Consider the following 21,927-nt stretch of genomic DNA (forward strand, 5'->3'; position numbering starts at 1 on the left):
CGAACTGAATTTGCTTGAAAGGACAGGTGGGAACTTTGCTGTAGAAATAAAATCATGTAGCTAATTAGAAGTCTGTTCATTTCTCATACATTTTCAAGTATGGGATAATAGAATATTTCTAAATGCCAAAAAGATTCTATAAACCTTCTTCGTTATTTTTAGATTGGGGGACAGATTAGAAGAGAAGGATCTGGTTCTTGTAAAACTTTTGCTGATGATCTTAAAAGCAGCTTTGAGTGCATATTGTCTGTAGTGAAGAGAGCCTGGAGAAGCTGTGGTATACCCAAAAGGAGGCTCTTTCTAACCTGTAGCGTCCCCTGTAGATGTCACTATGATTTTGTTTTCTTCAATGTGTTTTACCAGAAAGACTTGAGAGCCTCAAGCCCCCCCCCCAAAAAAAAAGACATGAAGGAACTTGATGGGTAGATGATTCATTTCCTCATTGTAAAGAATGTTTCTTTCATCCTTTATTAGGCCACAAGAATTCTTCCACTGTTAGCCATCCTAGACTGTGTTGAGAAGGTCCCACCACAAAAAAAAAAAAAAAAAAAAAAAAAAAAGGTCCCACCAATTCTGGTGGCTTGTAGTCAGAGCAGTGTGGATCTTCTGCCTGCCTTGGAGAAAGTCATGAGGGTTCCTCTCAGGTCATCCAGGGGATCGAAACTTCAGGTTTCTTCTAAATGTTTGCTACCATTGTACCTGTTACTTTTCAGTTTGTGATTTGCTCAAAAACAAAAATCTCTAGTTTCTTTTTCTTTTTTTTTCTACCCTGTCTCTTCACTTCTATTTTTCTCAGATAACTCCTTGTAAGTCTGGAGACAACCACCTACTCGTGATGTAGTTAAAGCTTGGTTGTAGCAAACAAAAGTGTTGGTAAACCTGTTTCTGGTTGAATCTGTGCTTTAGAGCAGCTGCTATACCTTGGGCAAGTCTTTGATCCTCTCTCTAAGAAATGAGAGTATTAATTAGATAATTAAGTCTTTGCTGGCCCCCCAAAGGCTCATGTACTGGTAATAGGAATTGTCTTTGAAGAAATGCTTATTAAATGCCTGACTTACATGTGCAAGGGTCTCTGATAGATGCACCCAGACAGGACCACCTGACCTCAAGGAGAGACACCCTATTGGCAGTGATGGACTTGGATGCCTAGAACCTAGTGCTGGGTAGGATGTGGGAAGTTCCATGTTGGAGTGTGCAGAAAGGTGGAAGCACAGAGAAGTATGACAAAACATAGATGTGAGATAGTAAATAAACTTGTTTGGGGTCATACCAGTGGTAAGTGAATCAAAGCTTCCAACCCAAGAATAGCTGCCAAGTGACATTGCACAGGGTCCCCAGATACAATATTGTGTGATGAACTACTGAGGTGTGGGGAGTGTGGGACATGTTCAGGGAGCAGCCTGGCTGTAAATGGAGGCAGTCATGGTAGGTTCTTAGGGATCTGTATGCAGCACAAGTGCTGCCCCTGCCTTCTTATGTTCATTGTGCACATTTCACATAGCACTGTCTTCCCAGGAGCTGAAATGAAACGTTAAACTCCATTTTAACACATTTTCTAATCCATACACTTGAGGGTGGTAGGTGCTGAGGCTAGAGTGGTAAAATGGAGATCCTAGATATTTCAGTGCACACACCAAGGAGTTTGAGCTCTCCCTCCATCTGTCTTGGGCAGGGAAGTACCATGATCAGTTCTTTAGAATTCAGATAAAGAGTGGTCTTCACCTTGGTGGAATAGCAGTTACACAGTGCAGGGTCTTTAGTGGTATGATCTTAGTCCTGGAAAATGTTTGTAGTGACCCTGGTTTGGTTCAGTTAGGTAAAACCAGAGTTTAATAAATCTAGCTGAGAGGTGGAAGCATGCTTGGCATTCTCCAGAATTCCTCCATCTTCCTTGTAGGAATAAAGTTAAAAAAAATTAAATAACTTTCCCATGAAGCCCCGAAAGAATTTTGTTTTAAAAACCATATGCTTCCTTCCAAGATTAAATTGGCATATACCTTTTCCTGATAAGGATGTAATTTCTAACATATAAATAGTGACATTGAATATGAGACTGTTGCATCAATTTTAAATCTATGTAGGGCATTTTGAATACCATCTCGATTTTTTACCCATTATCTATTCTAAAAATACGTGAATGGGCTCCTCCTTAACAGTGAAATTTTACATTCTTTTATTCCCCTTCTTTAACTTCTGTAGTAATTTTTCTTCAATCTACTTCCCTGTAGACTTTATTATTAATATAAAGCATTTCCTGGAGTGCCTGGGTGGCTCAGTTGGTTAAGCGTCCGACTCTTGGTTTCAGTCCAGATTGTGATCTCAGGGTCCTGGGATTGAGCATCTCATTGGGTTCATTGTCAAAGTCTGCTACAGTTTCTCTCTCTCAAATTAAAATAAATAAATCTCTAAAAGGAAAAGAAAGCATTTCCTGCTTGGGAGTTCATGTCATATCACCCCTTCGCTGTGCCCTGCACCAAAAAGTATGTGTGTCAAAAGACATGTACATATTGTTATTTCCATTAGCAATAAAGTTCTAAGTGTTAAAAGAGAAATTCTCTCCAGTTATGTTATAATAATTATTAGGGTACAGTTGATCAAAACAAGATATTATAAATGTTGATAAAATTTAACTTTTTGTTTAATATTTATTGGAAATAAGATGGATTCAGTGTTTTAGACACATTAATTCTTGGATAAACATTACTTATTGTTAGAATGAGGCCATGTTCTGCATCAATTTTTGTTCTTATTTTTCATGTATTTGTAGATATTAGCACTCAGAAACCTTTGTTTGCATGAATAAGCAGATGGGAATAATAGTTTTGACACCGTGTCACTCAGTAATTTGAATTCCCTCCATAAGAGTGCCAAAAATATAATTGATCATCAGACTTGGTTTGTAATAATCTATCAGATGATACCTCCATCAGATCCTCCTTCAATTTTGTTGAAGGCAAAGAACTGGAAAGTACCTGACTTGCATAAGACTTTCTTATCCTGACCTTAGAGTTAGTCACTGTGTCAACAGCAAATCAGGGTTTTGAATCCATCCTTTGTTTGGTGCCCTGGAGTTTCTGCACCAGGGGCAGTGCTGCTGCATAGCATTCCAGGTGGGAGAATGCTGTGCTGTGTGGGGAGGTGAAAGAAGGCACCTTCCTCACAGGAATTACTCTCAGGGAGGTGAATGTTATCAGGTGAATTTAGGAAAGAAAACCTATGAAAGTGGAAGGTTTGGAAATGAATTCCCTTAGAACCATGTGGGTCTGTTTCATGTCTGCACACCCTAGTTTATAGACTCTGAACCTACAAATCTTGCCTACCAGGCCCAGTCCTAGGCACTGGGAAAGTCCAGGGAAAGTCAGGCCCCATAGGATCTGGGCTGAGTGTGGGGAGAGGGCTGGCCAGCCTGGGAGCTTGGCAGACATCTTCTAGGGTACAAGTGGGCCAGCCGTGGGCCACAACCCAGGATGTGTGGTGCTATAGCAATAGAGTGATGAATAAATCACTGTCCTTGCCCTCTGGGAGTTTATAATCTTGGCTTGTATCAAAAAACAAAACAGAACAGCACCCTCCAAACCAACAAAAAAGCAAAGCCTTCTGTGACCTTGTTACTTAACATGCTAATAAAGGATGTATATTTACATTTTTTTAATGTTTTGATAAGTAGATTTCAGTATGCCTGGTTTTATTTGTTATCCCATATATTTTATTTTAGGCATTTAAAATCTTTTTTTTAGAAGAGGTTAGGCTTTTCCAGACTGCCAGAAGCGCCCATGGCACAAAAAAAGTGAGGAACCCTCTTCTGAGTACTGGCCTCTTCCAAATACCACAGACAGACCAAATACCAAGGAGTCCCAGATGACAGTCAATGAAGTGGTTTCATGGAAGGATGCTGCATAGAGCGGATGCTTGGTATAGTACTGTGTTGTGCAACATTACAAGCTTGGGCATAGACAGTAGGGATAGGAATTTAAAATGTTGCAGTAGGTGCACCTGGCTGGCTCAGTTGGTGGAGCGTATGACTTTTGATCTCAAGGTTGTGAGTTCAAGGCCAGCGTTACTTAAAACACAGTATGTTAGATTGTCAGACCTCAGATGTATCATCAGGCATTATCTCAAGGATATTAGTATCTGCTGTAACCAGTTTACAGTCAGACATTAGGGAATCACCCAAACACACACACACACACACACACACACACACACACACACGCCAGAGTGAGTGGAAGGAGAAAACTTTGGTTATCTCCAGAATGCGTTTCACACAATTGAGAATGTTCTTGGTTTTGTTATTAAGTAATGTAGACCTGTGGCTTTCCAGCTAATCTTTGCTTTTTTTCTTTAAAGTCTCCTCCAAGATCATTACTTTCTTCCTGGTGCTTTCTTAGGCAGTTGATTTGCTCCATGCACAGGTCCCTGCACTTGAAGCTGTAGAGCAGCATTTAGATCAGTTTTCTCACATGCTGCTGACTTTATCTCATTTACAATATCACATTTCTGTTGCCATACACTGTGTGATCTGGGCCTCCCCACAGCTTTTTAACAATTAGTAATTGAGCAGGAAGTGTGTTTTTATTACAGTGGCCTTTTGATTGTGATTTTACAATCATGTAGTGTTTAGCAGAGAGCAGAGGTGGGGAAGTGGCTCTCTGAAACACATTTTTGACAGAGAGAAGTCTGTTGTTTCAGCCACTTGGCTATCTGTCAGCGGTTCTCAGGTTCTCAGACTTCCCCCGTGTGTTGGTTGCCTGGCAACCCAGGGCTGGAGCAATCAAACCGTGGCCAGTGCTTTTCCAAGCCCAGATCGGGAGATGATTTATTGGTGGAACTGTGAGCATGGTAAACCCACGCCTCAGAAATGGGCCTTTTTTTTTTTTCTTTTTTAAACCAGGAGTTTATACAAACCACATCAAGAAAAAAGAAAATCAGTTGGAGGGTTTTGTTGCAAATTTTTTAAAGAATAAAAATTAGGGCCTATAATGTGCTTGTTATGTATCTCTCTGTACATGTGTAGATTAATATTTTTACTTAGTTGGATCATTACTCTTAAATATTTATTTATTTATTTATTTATTTATTTATTTATTTATTTATTTTTACTGGAACACTCAACATCTTAAAAGTTAGTGCCATTTATTTATTTATTAAATTAGGATCCTTGAGATGCAGTCTCTCCCTGAGAAACTCAGCCCAGGCCATCTTAGTGGCTTACTTGAGGTGTCATCTATGAAGCCTTGATAGAATCATACATAGAACTATAGCCTTACTTTCCTGATGCCTATTTCTGTTCTAGATTTGATGCAGTAATCATAAAGTACTGATTGCTTTTCCATTTTTCAAAATTAGCTGAAAAATCCAAAGATCTTGTCTTACTATATGCTGTGTTAATAGGTACTTAAATAGGCCTTCCTCTTTGTATGTGTCTGCATCCATGTGTGACGGGAGAGCTGTCATTTTAGGACAAGTTAATTCTGAACTTCCAGATTCTTCTCACTTTCTGCTTCCGCCTACACTGCCTTTTTTTGTGCCCCTCCCTCATTTATAATTATAACCTTTTAACTGTGAAAATTATCCCATATTGATTTATTTTTGCTGTAAAAGTAAATTTTAAAGTTCTTTTTGAGGTTTCTCCTTTCTAGAGCCTCAAATACGCTTAATATTGCAGGTGGAGATGAAGAAGAATTCATTTTGGGAGGTATTCTGTATAGGGTAGAAGGGTCTCAGCCTGACTTAGCTGGCTGAGCATTTCTTAAGCATTTCTTTTTATAAAATTTTAAGGAACCTGAGCATTTCTTTTTGTAAAATTTTCAGGACGCACTTTGGGACTCAAACTCCACTCTGCATTCAGCCCAGTGTATCCAACTGTGTATGTAAATGTGCTATTAGTATGTTTGTATTCCTTATAAATATACAGATCTAATCTGTTTGTGTAATTTACACACAGCTGTTTCATGCTCCCTTAATACCAATATTTTCGTGCAAGAGTGAGGTATCATGGGAGCACTATTGTTGCAAACAAAAGCCACCAGAGCAGCCTTGTGGTGGGGCCCATTACCAGGCCCTAATGTGGGATCCTCCCTTGAGGGACTCTCTGTGGTTGCCATCCTGCTTGGCGATGGCAGGAGACCAAAAGGGATGCCTGTTAATAGAAAACAATAACCACTGGCTAGACAGAGATCTGCCTTATGACCAAGGTTTGCCTTTTGTAATTGAAATACACTCCTCTTCCCTCCCCCCACTCCCCTACATTTTCTAAAGGAATAATTGATCTCCCTCCCCTTTTGGAGATTTTTTAAAGTAAACAAGTTCAATGGGGAGCCCTGGCCCTTGTAATGTCATGATGGGAAAACAGTCCAGGAGCCCCTTCTGTGACAAGAATTGAAGAGAGCCCCTGCTGGTCAGGGCCTTGGTTTCCCCTGTTTTGGAAGACGAGCAGATCATAACAGCTTCTGGATTTGGTTGAGTTCTTCAGGAAGACAGATTTCACTTAATTTGAAATAACAAGCCTTTATTAATTGTGTTTCATTTAGGATTGCATATATATTATTGTCCATAATTCTGACAGTATATGTATTTCTACCTCCCAAATAGAAAACTTTCAGTGTTTTGAGTGTTTTAATGTTTTACAAAAAAGAAGTAAGGATCATTCTAAACCTATGCCGATATAGTACCCAATAGCCACATGGGGCTATTGAGCACCTGAAATGTGCTAGTCCAAGTTGAGATTTGCTGTAAGTGTAAAATATACACTGGATTTTGCATACTGAGTAAGATAAAGAGAATGTAAAACATTTCATTAATATTTTTATATTGATTATGTGTTGGAAATGATAATATTTTGGGTATATCAAGTTAAAATGTATTACTAAAATTAATTTTACCTGTTTCTTTCTAAAATATGACTACTAGAAAATTAAAGTTACCTATTTGGCTCACAATTTGACTCACATTCAGTTTCTATTGGGCATCCACAAATCTAGACTCTTTTAGTTATAATTTTTGCAAAATGATTTCTTACTAAAGATTTCTACTTCTTTTTTCCTTTGTAACTTATAGACAAGCCACATTTCTTTTTTGAGTTTCCTCTTCCTTCCTCCTGTGCTGAGCTCTACTTTTTTTAATGACTTATTTATGAGCCACTTTACAGAGACATTTATGTGGAAATTTTATGGTGATATTGCAGGGAGAGAAGGAGCCTCTGATGCCCATTTGGGTTCTGTTATTAGTGTTGGGTTATTTTTAATTTGGGCATAGCTGGGCAGCCATAATTGGCAAGAGGTATTTAGCTGGCGGTGTTTCTACATCTGTTAATGCTGCTGCCTAACTAGCCAGTTCTCCTTTGACTTGAAAGTGCATTGAAGCATTCTAATATTCACCCAGTAGCAGTGCTTTGTTAGGCCTGAAATAATGAAAGGACTTCCACATACTCAATGTAGTGATCTAGACTCAGAGGAGCATATGGACAAAGCTATATAGTCTGGCTCAGTGGTCTTTGCTAGTGGGCCCAGTTGCTATGTAAACCATCCAACATGAGGTCATTTTCTCATGGGACATGTGGTCTTTGAATGAAGGAATACTGATTCCACTTTGACATTTGACATTTGAGATCACCTGGGAAGGATTTAACCAACACAGGTGTGTTGATAATCATTGGCTTCACTCTGGGTGCTGAACTGGCATCACAGGATGGGATGGTGTGGTTTCTGTAGTGGTACCTGCACATTTGAACATACAGGAAAGTTGGTGTCAAATCATTTTGTAGGTAGTAATTAGAGAGTTGGAAACAGTGAACACTGACAAGAAGCATTGAGTCAAGCTGGAGAGCAAATGGCTGGTAAGTCAAATAGTATTGTGGGAAGACCAAACCAGCTCACCTGCAGATAACATTCATTTATTAATTCAATCAGTGGTTGTGGATCACCTGCTATTTGTGTCAGGTGCTGTTCTAGTTGCCAGGGACATAGTAGTGAACAAATTTTCTCACATATTCAGTATCTTATATACCATGTCATGTCATATCACATGATAATAAGTGCTATGTGTTAAATCAGAGTAAGATTATACAGCGTGATAAGGCATGCAGATTGTCTTAGGAAGTCTAATGGAAAATTGTCTACTGGTTCACTTAATTAATAGTTGACTAACATGGAGGTTAAAGTCTTTTGTGGTTTTGTAGTGAATCTTGTAGTGATTTCCTATTCCTGCATAACAAATTACCCCAACAATAAAAATCACCTCAACTTAAGACAGCAGTAATCATTTATTATCTGTCACAGTTTCTGTGGGATCAAAGTTTAGGAATGGCTCATCTGTGTGGTTCTGGCTTGGGGGCTTTCATGAGATTGCAGTTAGATGGTAGATGGGGTTGGAGTCATCTTGAAGTTTGCTTGACTCACAAGTCTGGGCAAGAAAGCTTCCTTCCAACTCTGACATTCTCTTCTGCTATTCTTACAGATGTGACAGGGAGTGAGGGCTGACTTGACAGCTGCCCAGCTTTTGTAGATGTTTCTGGGGCATGTGAGCAGGAGTCAGCTGGGGAAGTAGGGGTCTCCTGGACTCCTCTTGCTGGCTTCAAATGACTTTGGGCCTGGCACTTCAGTCCCCTTAGTGTTCTGTTTCTGTAGCTAATCTTGTGGGGGCAGGGACATATAAAACAGGGATTGGAACCACGAGCTGTCCATGATCATGATACTGGTGAATGAAGGAAGGTAGAAGAATCAGGGCAGGATCATGTTAGATCTACCTTCCCCCATTCTCATTCTTGTACTCTTTGGGTCTTTGGAAGATTAAAAAGGAAAGGAAAGGAACAAGAAAGAGAATGCCTCTGCAACAGCTAAGCAGCTGCCATATTTGATCCTAGAGAGGACTTCTCTTAGACATGGACATGCTCGGATGTGGGTTTTTGATGTAAGTACTGTCAAATCAATACGGCACAAGGCAGGGAAACAGATCTTTTTGTTGTTAAAACTAGTATTTATTTATTTATGAGAGAGCAAGCATGCGCACATATATGGGGAGGAGCAGAGGAAGAGAATCTTCAAGCAGACTCTCCACTGAGCACAGAACTGGATCTCACGACCCTAAGATCATGACCTGAGCTGAAACCAAGAGTCTGGTGCTTAACCAAATGAGCCACCCAGGCGCCGCTAAAACTACAATTTATTTAATATAAAGATATCTTTGACTAATCTTCTGAATGTCCAAGTAAGACAGTTGAGAAGACATGTCCTGCATTAACGGAGTCTTATTTGGAGAGTATAGCCATCCTCTTATTTCTGTATAGGAGACAGGCTACCTATCTCACTGTGGCCCTCAGAGGAAGAGAACTAGAGGCACTGACTATAGAGACTTTACGAGTGGCAGAAGGCCCAAAGGCTCCTCTTACACAGGAATGCTCGGAAGCCTTGAGAGAGAGTTGGTGACCTTCACAAGCAATAAAGTTACCGAGTGGCAGAGCTATGTACTCTAAGCTAAGTTGTTTTGTGAGAAAATGTTTAACACAGCATATGCATATAATCTCAGACAAGTGCTTTTGCCTCAAAAAGCAAGTATGTATATGTAACATTTCTTTTAGAGGTTTAAGTTACAATACTCTTTAATTCCTCTGGCATAAGTAGGTACAATAGAATGTTTTCTGCATCTAGATTCTAAGCAATTAATCCAGTTTTGAAACCTTATTTACTCCTCCACTCTTCCTGCTTAGTATGGATTCGGGCAGGATACTTAATTTACCTGACCCCTCGGCTGCGTCATCTCTAGAGTGGCCCCAGTGACACCTGTTGAGGAGAATGTGGTCTGGGGCACATCAGTGTCCACATTGAGATTGTGATGTCCTGAGTCTTTGGAAGATGTTACTCTGAATAGAAAGTGTAGGTGCAAGCCTGAAATGGGGAAAAATGTCAGATGTAGAGAGAGATTTGAGAATCATCATGAAAATGTGATTATTGTTTTACATTGGCTATTTTTAAACTATACAGCTGACCTTGAACAACACAGGTTTGAAATTCACTTACACGTGGGCTTTTTCAATAAGTAGAGTACTATAAATGTATTTTTTTCCTTATCATTTTCTTTTTTTCTTTCTTATGATTTTCTTTTCTTTCCTTTTTTTTAAAAAAAAGATTTTTTTAAAAAGATTTTATTTATGTGAGAGAGAGAGCAAGTACAGCTGGGGGAAGGGCAGAGGGAGAAGGAAAAGCAGACTCACTCCTCGCTGAGCAGGGATCTCCCCTCCCCAGATCATGACGTGAGCCAAAGGTAGACACTTAACCAACTGAGCCACCCAGGTGCCCCCTTATGATTTCCTTAATAACATTTGCTTTCCTCTATCTTACTTTATTGTAAGAATACAGTAAATAGTATGGGTAACATACAAAATATGTGTTAATTAACTGTTATTGGTAAGGCTTCTGGTCAACAGTAGACTATTAGTACTTAAGTTTTGGGGGAGTCAGGAGTTATACGTGGATTTTCAACTGCTGGGGAGCGTTCAACTGCCCTAACCCCCACATTGTTCAAGGGTCAACTGTAACTAGTTTTGTTTTTTTTCTTAAGATTTTATTTATTTATTCATGTGCAACACAGAGACAGAGAGGGGCAGAGACACAGGCAGAGGGAGAAGCAGGCTCCATGAGGGAGCCCGACATGGGACTCGATCCCAGGTCTCCAGGATCACGCCCTGGGCTGCAGGCGGTGCCAAACGGCTGCACCACCAGGGCTGCCCAGCTGTTTAGTTTAATGAAATTATAAGCTATCCTTGAATAATGCTAGTAAGTTCAAAGTGTACTTCCAAAGTGGAATCAGAAATCAGGAGCACATCCTAGAGCCCTTAGAAATGCCCACCCTGGCATGCTGGCATGTCTCCTCCCAGACAAATTGATTGTGATGTTATTTACTGCAAAAGTAGTGCCTTACTTTAGGTCACTATTTCATCAATATGTTAATAAATATTTAAAACCAAAAACCAAATGATGCTTGGCAAAGCATTATTAGTAGTATGTCTGCAGCAGGAAATGTGTTTTAGATACGAGGTGGTAGAAATCTATAACATACAGGATCATATGGACGAAGTGTAGTAGGTTCTCATCTTGCGGTTGGTCAGCAAGAGCCATTGATGAACTGGTAGGGTATCATGTAATACACGTTTGGAAAGGCTTTTGTTTCTTTTGCTTGCCATCAGCGTTCTCTTCTTTCATCCTACCCTGCCATTTACACAGGACCACCTTTAGGACACCTCTTTGATTCTCTTTTGCTGCTTTATACCTACAGAAGGGCCGTGGACAGACTCCTCTTATTTCCTCCCTGGCATAGGGACTTAGATGTTTGGATCTCTGGTGAGGGAAACTGTAGTTTGCTTACTTGCAGATCTGCCTGCTCTTTGGTCCCCTGAGAATCAGTAAGTTATTAACATAAAATTTTGTGCAGAAAACAGGGTAGAGCAGAAGGAGCCATTTTCACAGTGGGAATCATTTTAATACCTACAGTGTTTTCCAAACAGTTATGTAAGAGGACTGAGTAGAAATGGCTTCTCCGAAATCCTGGTGAGTCTCTGACTGTGATACACTAGTTAAAATTCACCAGAGGGAGTTAATTTTGAAAGCTCTCAGCCAGGGGTTAATGCAGAGTTATCTTTTAGCCATTCTTGTAGCATAGCCCGCTCTTCCTGCTTCTTTGCTGCAGACACAGGTCAGAGCCAGCACATGAGATGAGCCATGTTGGGAGTTTCACATGTAGACGAGAGAGATGAGCACACCTTGTCCTTTGGAAGATTTACTCCAGTCCAGTAACACTGCTGTGCGCTATCCAATTTGATATGCAGAATCATGGTTTTGAGATAGGTAGGACAAGTATTATAAGGCCAATTTAAAAGGTGAACAAATTGAGGCAAAAATAAGTTACAACAATATAGTCTATACTTGTCCATTTATAGATTAAGGGGGGAAACATTTAAATGTTTACATACAAATACAGGCCACAGATAGTTGTCACATCCCTGACCAGCACCCTGTGCTTGACTCCATTCTTAGATCTCACCCCATCCCTGAGGTTCCCCAGTTGTTCACATATGTCGCCCCTGACACTCCCACCCTGGTTCAAGGATTTGCTGACATGTAGTTAGTTTTCCCATCTGTGAAATGGAGATGCTAGCAGCCCTTGCCTCATAAAGCCACGGTGGCACTTAGATAGGTCCACACAGCAGGAGCACTTGAGACAGTGCCTGGCATGTGGTAGGAGCACTCAGTGGAGCCGTTTTTATTTTCATGTAGGGTGGTATTTCCCTACTGTTCTCCTGTCATGGACACATGACAATGAAGCTGCTTGCCCTGGCCCCTGCCACTCCAAGGATGGCAAGGGTCAACATCTGGGAAGGCCAGTGCACAGGGCTCAGGAGGCTTGGATGTAGGACAGGTGCGGCAAGGGCATGAGGAACTTTCGAACATATTACTTCATTGTAAGAGAATGTTATTGCATATGGGCCCAATTATGCTTATTCTTATTAATTATATCCTGTTAATCAAATTTTCCTGTATGGAACAGAGGAGGAGACTAGATCCTAGGACTTTGGAGTTTAGGTCTCCTACTCTTTCATTCTACTAAGAATAGAAGTGTAAAGTTTTGCCTTGCAGATTCTATTAAAACCCAAGTTTTACAGTGAGTGTTATGTTCAGGTAACTCACTTTTTAAAAGCCAGGACTTAAATGGTCTCTACTAGGAACTAGGTGACTTCTGATGGTGATATAAAGTTTCAGCATAGTAACAGAAAACTATTAGCAATTTGTCTATAAATTGGAGTATAATTATGTAATGGAATAGAGGTGCCAATTATCACTACAATGAAGGTCATATAAATTAATCAAATTAACATGTTGTATACCTTAAATGTATACAGTGTTGCATGTTAAAATGTTTCTTTTTTTTTCTTTAAGATTGTATTTATTTGAGAGAGAGAGAGAACACCAAGATCAGGGAGGAGGGGCAGAGGGAGAGGGAGAAGCAGATGCTCAGCTGAGCAGGGAGCCCAATGTGGGGCTCAGTCCCAGGACCCTGAGATCATGACCTGAACTGAAGGCAGATACTTAACCAATTGAGCTACCTAGGGGCCCCTCAAAATATATTTCAATACATAAATAAACCTGGAGCACTATTACAAGCTAAGTTGTAAAACAAAGCAGAGGACAGTCTCCTTGCCATAAATAAATTTATATTTATATTTGGATCTCATCTGGCTTTGGAGTTCAAAAATAGAAAAGGACTTGTTTTGTGCTCCTGGGGAACACACAGGTTGATTGGAAACTAACAGCTCCAGAGAAACAAGTGCCAATACCCCAAGACCCTGAGCTCATACATTTGAGCGTAGCCGGATGGCAAGCCTCTGGGGAGTATCAAAAGCAGGGCTGCTAAGCACCAGGAGCCGTGACTGAGCCAAAGTAACTGCCTCTTAAATGAACAGTCTTCTTTCTCCTTCACCCCCAGCATCCTAGCATTCTAATATCTGTGCACTGCCAGGGACAGAAAAGCTAATGGGCATAGAAATAATTCATGAAGGCTTGAATTTCAGCACTGGACATGCTGAATTTCAGTTCAACTACTAGAAGGCTATTAAGAAACAGACTGTGTCTATGAATTTTCATTTAGGAGTGTATAGTATCTGTTTTTAAGTCAATAGTGTTAATTATTAAATTAAAGCTTGAAAACCTTCAGGGTCCTCATTTGAAGAGAGATGAATTAATAGAGGGAAGGAGTCTAAGGCCTCAGAAACCCACTTAACATACTGACCTATTCTCATCATTGACTGCTCTGAGTGGGTTGGCTTTGTTTCGATTTTAAAGGCTACTCTACATTTCTGGTAAACCACAAGGTAAAGGCTGGTCTCTGAGAAGCAGATGTTTTGCCAGTTTTGAGGCCTTGTGGCTTTCCATAGAGAAGTAACAGTACAGGCCACATGAAGCTTTTACTTCCTTTTTTTTTTTTTTTTTAAGTGGGGCCAATGGTACTTTTGCACTTGATAACACAGTCATTGATGCACATTGACGTGGTGGTCTGTGTTTACTACCAGATGTTGAACTTATATTTCTGGAAGTAGTTAGTTTGAAATGTGTATGAGACATTCAAGCAGGTGTTCCCGCTAGACCTGGACCATAGATTTTTTTTTTTAATTTTTATTTATTTATGATAGGCACACAGTGAGAGAGAGAAAGAGAGAGAGAGGCAGAGACACAGGCAGAGGGAGAAGCAGGCTCCATGCACCGGGAGCCCGATGTGGGATTCGATCCTGGATCTCCAGGATCGCGCCCTGGGCCAAAGGCAGGCGCTAAACCGCTGCGCCACCCAGGGATCCCTGGACTATAGATTTAGCTTTTAGAAATAGTAGGGAGAATCTTGGGTGATATTGAAAGCCAGAGGAGCAGTGATCACATTGGGAGGGGGGTTTGGAAAGCAGAAAGCCTAGAACAAAGCCGTGGAAAGAGCCCTAACATTTAAAAGTTGAGTGAAAAATCAAGCCAGGTGATAGGAGGAAAACCAGGAGAATTTGGTGCCGTGGAGCCAAGGTCAACTCTGTTGTTAGGTTTCAGGACAGATCCTTTGACTTTTACCAGTCTCTTTCCACCTTGACCACTCAAGCCCAGGCCTTGTCATCTCATGGTTTGTTTCACTTCTGCATCCAAAACTGAGGAGCTCTGACTGCCTAATGCTATCGGGAAACAAAGTGATAGAAGATACAGTTCTTGTCTTTTCAGGGCTCACAGATTCTATGTGTAAGTGAGGCCTTATACAAATAAACAAATGCCATGTGATTGGGGCAGAATGGTCAGAGAAGTTTTGCCAAAGGGGGTGGGGGTTGAGCTTGGGTTTGAGGTAAACTGAGAGTATCTTGGGTTGTCTGTGGAAATAGTAGAAAAGATGCCCCAGTGTCTAGAGTTCAACAGAAGGTGCAGTGGGCCAGTTGCCATTACTGGATATCTGGTTGGAAAGGTAGGCAGAGACAAGATCCTAGAGGGTCTTTGAATTAAGACATAACGGGTGTAAATACCATTCTAAAGAGGTCAAGGAGCTATTCCTAGGTCGGGGCTGGGAGCAAGACAGTATGGGACTCACAATGACATGTGTGGTTTGAAGAATTCATTAGTAGAAGCTTATACATGACCAGATGTGGGGGATGAGCTATTAGCCTAACTAGTAGGAGAGAGAGATCAGGGCTTGGCCTGGGACTAGCACTGGAATGGGTAAGACAGGAAGGCTTTGAAAGATCTTTCTTAGGGAAGAATGCTGAGGACTTGGTGACATGATGTTGAGGCCAGCAGGAAAGCGCAGTCGCAGGTAATGGTACCATGACCAAAAGCGGCAACCTCTGTAGACTCTTATCTCCATGTCCACTGCAGGACATGGAGTTTGGATCCTGCTTTGCATTCTGCCCTTGCCCTGAAGAGTTAGGTGACCTTGATCTGGTTCCTTAACCATCTGTGTCTCAGCTTCCTTGTTTGGAAAATGTAGATAGTAATAGTACTTCCTCCAAGGTTGTGCAGGTTTTAAATTAATATACGTGAGGCTCCTAGCATATAGCAGGCATATTTAATAACCACTAGTTAAATGCATAATATTTGGTGATTACATCATTTCAAGTAGGAGAACCAGGACTTGAATTCAAGTGTGCCCAAATCTATCACATTACCCTGATGTTTCAGATTTGGCCTCTCAGCTGCTGCCTTCATTGTGCCAGTCTCTCCTGGTGAGCCTGTTGTGTGTCCTTTGGCACAAGCTTATATTCGGATTGCATAGTCCTGGCATTCCACGATCTGACTCATGCTAGATCACCCACCTCAACTTTGTATAGCCTCTCTCCTATAACCCACTTCCATTCTCCACCTCTGTGTTTCATGGAAGGCCTTCCCACCCCCCTCCACCTCTGCAAATGCTGTTGGTTCTTTGTGGTCTGACCCATCTTGCTGCCTTGGTGAAGGTATCCTGGACTACTATGCCATCCCTCTTCCTGGTCCCCCTGCTGCATTGATGAGTTACACTTCACTACTTTATTCTTAGCTGAATGAAGTCTCAGATTGTTCTATAATGACTTCACACACATTTATCTTACCTGCTAAAAATGAATCATAGTTTTAATAAAGGGTCCATGGCTGCCCCCTTAAGAAAAAGAAATCCCTCCCAGTGCTAGATGCCCAGTAAATACTTAAAGAGTGGGTTAAGAAGCATTCATTCTTCCCCCAAGTGCTAACACCTGAAAATCAGCACAACAGGAGAAGAAAAAAAAAAAAAAAAAAAAGCATTCATTCTTATGGCTGAGGTGGAGTTCTGGCCGTTCTCTTCTCACACCTCGGTTTGTTACCTCACCAGCCTCCTTACCTAATCTCTGCATTACAGCCAGTTTGTCCCTTATCCATGACATAGGCCAACCACACTGCCACTGGAGCAGCCCTTACCCAATCTTTCCATGGACCACTCATGCTTTAACTTCTCTTGTGGCTTACAGTTACTACCATGACTCTTCAGCCTGGGTTAAAGACTCTTCTGCAACCTGATCCTCTCCTGCCTCTTCAGTCTTATCTGCTGGCACTCCATTCTGTATACCCTGTCCTCCTTGCAGTTCCCAGAATGTTCTGTATGCCCTTACTGGCTGACTCCTGTGTTGGAAACCCTGCTGGAGCCCACCTGGCAGGCTTGTTCTTCCTTGTCACTTCCTCCAAGACATCAGCAGAGTAAATTGCTTCCTTCTCCTAGTCTGACTCATAGCCCTTTGTCCCTCTACTGCTTTTCCGAGGGCCAGGAAATTGATCCCTTCACCTGCCTGCCTGCCTGCCTGCCAGACTGGAGGGCCTTGAGGGCAGGGAAGTCTCATTGCCTTCCAGCATCCCCAGAGGGTACGCTCTGCACAGAGCTCAGGATGCATGTTGATCATTCAAGTCAGAAAGGTCACTCTTCACAGTAAAGGAGAGCTTCTTTCTTGTGCCTTGACAGATTTTTCCTTTGAACTATTCGAATTATATTGGAAACTGACAATGATGAGTCATATCTTAGAAAGGGGGTGAGATCTGAAAATGCAGAGCCTCCAGGAATGGAGTAGGAGGTTGCAGATCGGTCTTGCAGGCCAAGTCTGGCTCTTCACTGAATTTGCCGGACTGGTCTTAAACACCGGGAGTGGGAGGGACTCTTCTCCCGGTGGGCAGGTGATTTATTGGCTGGGAAGCTTCCGCGGTGATTTAGTTGTGAAACGGCGCCCTGCGAGGTGCAGGCTAATGCCTGGGCCGGGTGGAGCTGCCGCCCACAATCCCGGCCGGAAGGGACCGCGAGGGTCTTAGGGGCCAGCCCCCCATTTCGCAGTCCAGGGGCGGTAGGCATGCGGCTGTCGCGCTGCTGACTCTGCCGGCCCAGAAGGAGGACTGGAGCCGGAGCGGCCTGAGGAGGGTCCCGAGTGGCGGCCCGGCCCCGGCCCCACGGGTGCCCTCTGCTCACGCTTGCCGTGGTAGGGAGGAAGTTTCTGCGCTTTGCTGCCTGGATTTACTCCTGCTGTTCAGAGGGAGGACACCGAGATAAACAGCGCCGGGGTCCCGGAGGCGCTGGCCGCGGAGCCGCGGAGCCGCGGGCTGGGCGCTGGGGGCCGGGGGCCGGGAGCCGGGGGCCGGGCGGGGACGGAGCGCGGGGCCGACGGGCGGCGAGGCGATCCAGGCCGCCTTTTGCAGCCGCCCGCGGCCGCGCCGGGCTCTGCGCGCCGCGCTCCAGCCTCCTCCCCCGGCAGCGGTGGCGGCCCCAGCCCCGCGCCCCCCGCGCCCCGCGCCGCGCGGCCCCGCCGCGGTCACACGCCGAGCCGCCCCGGCCGCCTCCGCCCTGCGCTTTGTGGAGCCGGAGCCCTGGCCGGAGCCCTGGCCGGAGCCCTAGCCGAGTGACAGGCGCGGCCTCTCGCCGCCCGGACCCGAGGACGGCCGGCGCGGCGTACCTGTGGCTGCGGAAGTGTGGCGGGGGTCGGCCGCGCGGGACCAGGCCCGGGGCTCCGAGGTGGGGGCCGGGGGCCGGGGGCCGGGGAGCTGGAGCTGCCCCCCACGGGGCCGGGGCGGGGTTGCGGGGGGCGGGGGAATGGGACAAAGTGAAAGTCTCCAGACTGCTGGGGGGTGGCTGTGGTGCAGGGCGTGGGGAAGGAGGAAGGGGGCGCGAAGGATGATTCGGTGCCTCCGAGGGGCTCTTCGTGAAGGCGATGGCGGGGCCGCCCGCGGGGGGTGCCGGCTCCCAGTGGGCTTCCGCGGTATCGGTGGCTCCTTGACCACGTCCTCAGATTAACCAAAGGGTCTCTTATCCCCTCCTGAGTGACCTTTTGGAGAAGAGTCTCCAGGTTTGATTATCCCCCCTCTGCTCAACACTCTGGGAAGCTTCGTTCTCAGGTGGAAAGCAGTTGTGCTGTGTTATTGAAAGCAGGAACATATTTGTTTCTACCTTCCTGGACTGATGTGGAGACCGTGGCACAGAGGGCACACGTTGCTTCTTAGCCTCAGACCCAGGATATCCTCCCCCCAAACCTGTGTGGTGTGTGCCATCAGGGTTCCGACAAAGGCTCTCCGGGGCCTGCCCTGGCCCGAGGGGCCCAGTGGTGCTGCTGAAATGGTCTCCCAGCCTCGTCAGTATTCCCCAGCTCAGACTTTTTTGCGGTGGTTATTCTGCTGATTGCAGATATCTTTGCTTTGCTGACATCCTGTTTTGTTTTTGGTTTTTACATCCCATTTGTTGTTTCTTTTTATCACAGAAACGCTTCGTTAAGGGGCTCAGGCAGTACGGCAAGAACTTCTTCAGAATTAGAAAGGAACTGCTTCCCAATAAGGAAACCGTGAGTACAATTGGACTTTATGTAACTTGATTTTTTTTTTTTTCCCTCTTTGCCCCTGCTGCTTCTCCGCATTTGATCTTATGAAATGGTTTCCTTTAACCCTGTGCTGTGCTCAGTCTCTGGCTGGTCCTTAGGATCTTCTTCATTTTACTTCCTTTACTTTTAGTTTTAGCTCCTGATTTTAGATAGTGAAGTGACAGATTGTGCTTACCCCCACCAAGATGATGGACTTCCCTTTTAAAAACAGAAAGGTCTTTGACAACAGAGAGTTTGTTGTCCAGGGTGTTGAACCATTAACATTTAATTGTAAATACAGTGGCTGAAATAGGAAATGTCATTTACCACCAATTTGATTTGGTTATTGACAGAAATCATCAACCAAACAATAGAATGAAGAGATCTGTGGCTTGCTATACTTTGAATTCTATGGAGACTTTTTCTTTAATGTTGCTTATATTTTGAAGAGTAGTTTTAACTCTGATTTCCCAGCCTTAAAAGTTTGGACTTTCAGAGCACCTGGCTGAGTCAGTCGGTAAGAGCATGCGACTCTTGATCTCAGGGTTGTGAATTCGAGCCCCACACTGGGTTTAGAGATTACTTAAGTAAATAATGTTAAATAAAAATTTCTACTTTTCATTGGACAGATACACAGAGATTCTTAATAATTGCTTAAATGAGCCTTTTGCAAATTCCTTTGATATTTCACAAAGCCAAGAGTCCCATCTCTTGCTAAACTTGGGGTAGGAGAGTTTGCTAAGCAAAGTTCAGAGTGAGGTTATAGGAAGAGAATGCTAGCAGGAGATTCAGTCTCTTTTAACTGAATTCCCTCCAGGTGGAATTGGAGGGGGCTGGGGAATTCTTTTTTTGGCTAAGCCAGGGAATGGGGAGGCTGGGAGTGGAGTGGGACCAGGCAAGTCCCAGTGTCTGTGGCCTCCACAGAGCCAAGTTACGGGAAGTGCTTCTCAGGCCTTGGGGATGGAGGGTGAATATTTAGACCTTGAGCTGCTTTCATTCCACCCCCGCCCTCCCTGAGTGGAAGGAGGAAAAGACAGATGGAGAATATCCATTATGGAAAGGGCTGGGTTGTTTTGGTTTGATTTGGTTTTTAGTTTTCTAATTGAGTGTTGTTGATTGATTTCCTCTTATTCAGTTTGGTTTCTTTTATTCTGAGTTTTATTCTTTTTTTCTTTAGTAAACTGTTTCTAGACACTTTATCTGTGTGGTACCTTGTGTGAGCAGCAGTAACTCATAGTAGGGAAGAAAGGTTCTGAGATTTCAAGTATTGGCTTATATAAATCGGTTTGCATCAACCACTCATACTTACCATACTTACATTGAACTTTTAATATTTATTATACATCTAAATATGTGAGAGGGGTCATTTTGAGAACGGTTTAAAAAGAGAGGGAATTGTTTATAGACATTAAACCGAAATATATGTTGTAACTGATCTATGTAACCATTTTTTTTTTTTTCCTTTTTGGTCTTCCCAGAACAGTTTAGAAAGAGGTATTTAATGTGACACAGTGAAGGAAATACCTTTAAGTTTTCTGTGAATTTCAATTATTTGAAGTTTGATATGTACTTTTCTGAAACTAAAATGTTTTACCCAAGTGTAGGAATTTTGGCTTGGCCAAATTAGAGTGAAAATGAGATCCATGAATAGGTGTGGTCTGATGTGATAGGCCAGATTATAATCTCTCAGCTCCAGTTTTATCTCTCCCTGTGCTCTGCTAGAAGTTGCAAACCATGAAGAATTTGATACAAGATATGATTTGACAATTATTTTATTTCTGTTTTAAAAAATAAATTTATAATAGTAAGATTAAACATCAAATCTGAAAACTGCCGTCCAGCATTTGGGAAACACCAGACAATTTTATCTGGCGTTTTATCTCTTTAGAGATATCACAGTAGCTGTGATTGTGGATCTGAATAACTTTTAGCCTAGGTAAGGATCTTCCACTCTTTTTTATTTATTTATTTTTTTTCTTGCTCTTGGCTGTCCCTTATACTTACTGATGATGTCAATTCGATAAGTAGTCTTTCCTCACCCACAGAGAAGTTGCTGGTATACACCAGTATTTCCAGCTGTTTCCCCAGTCTTTTCTAGGTACCTCTGTCCTGAGACCCTTCCTCCCCATTACTCCCTGCCATCCCTGTTTTCCAGCCATGTTGCTTCTCTCCTCACTTTCCCTCTTGGCACCCAGCAGCCTTCCTGTTTCCAACCTCTTCATCAGGGCACGATCGTTGGTGCTAATAGGAGAGTTTTTGCAGCACTAGAGGGTTTATTATGGCTGACGTTGGCTAAACATTCCTAGTGTTCTGTTGTCTTTTGCCTAGAACTGGAGGAGTTTGGTGGTAAGAGTAAATCTGTAAGTATTCTAATCATCTGAGAGAAAGGCACTCATTTTATATTTTCCTTAGTTATCAACATAGCCAGGCTAATCATTCACAACTCCTAGGGTGGGGAGGGCAAAGGTTATTTTTCATTTTTGCTGCAGAAAATGAGAAAACTTGCAGGTACTAGTGTCCTTGGTTCAGAGCTTCCTTGGTAGAAATCTTCGTGTGGTCAAATCCCTCTAATCTAGATACTCTCCACATTCTCTTCTATTTACTAAAATTATTAACTCATTTCTTTGCTATTCTCAACTGACTTGAAACTTCAGAAGGGTGTCAGCATCCAAAAGAACATGCCCAACTGGGCATGGAGTGGAGGTCACCAGACCTGTGTTCTATTCCTGGCCTTACTGGTAACTATAGTACTTGACGACCTCTTCTAACTGTGCAGTATGCTTTGAGCTGTTCATTGGGAAGTTCAGGGTCATATCCTGATAAGGACTGGAGAATTATCTATTCTAAAATGGTGTTTTTTTGGTGTTCCTAGATGCTACAGTCTTAATAAGATGTTTGCAGACCTTTGGTTATTGCTCTGCCTGAGAGCAAAGTGGCTCTCGTCTCCTCTATCACTTGCCTGCTATGGGACCTTCAGCAAATTATTAGCCTCCCTGTCCTTAACTGCCTGTGTCTGTGAAATAGGGCAATCCTTCTACCCTCTAGAATTGTTTTGAGAATTTAAATGAGATGGTATCTGCCAAGCGTGT

At 42.9% G+C, this 21,927-nt stretch overlaps 1 protein-coding gene across 12 annotated transcripts in view; it reads left to right on the forward strand.

Annotated features, from left to right (window-relative positions):
- Window positions 1-21,927, forward strand: part of RERE (arginine-glutamic acid dipeptide repeats) — a 408,653-nt gene that overhangs the window by 334,030 nt on the left and 52,696 nt on the right. For all 12 annotated transcript variants that reach the window (XM_072819771.1, XM_072819779.1, XM_072819773.1 and 9 more), the window contains one exon: window positions 18,743-18,823. In XM_072819771.1, coding sequence (XP_072675872.1) covers window positions 18,743-18,823 — 81 coding nt within the window. The remainder of the gene's footprint in view (window positions 1-18,742; window positions 18,824-21,927) is intronic.

The sequence above is a fragment of the Canis lupus genome, chromosome 3 (genome assembly GCF_048164855.1).
Source record: "Canis lupus baileyi chromosome 3, mCanLup2.hap1, whole genome shotgun sequence".
NCBI classification, from domain to species: domain Eukaryota; kingdom Metazoa; phylum Chordata; class Mammalia; order Carnivora; family Canidae; genus Canis; species Canis lupus.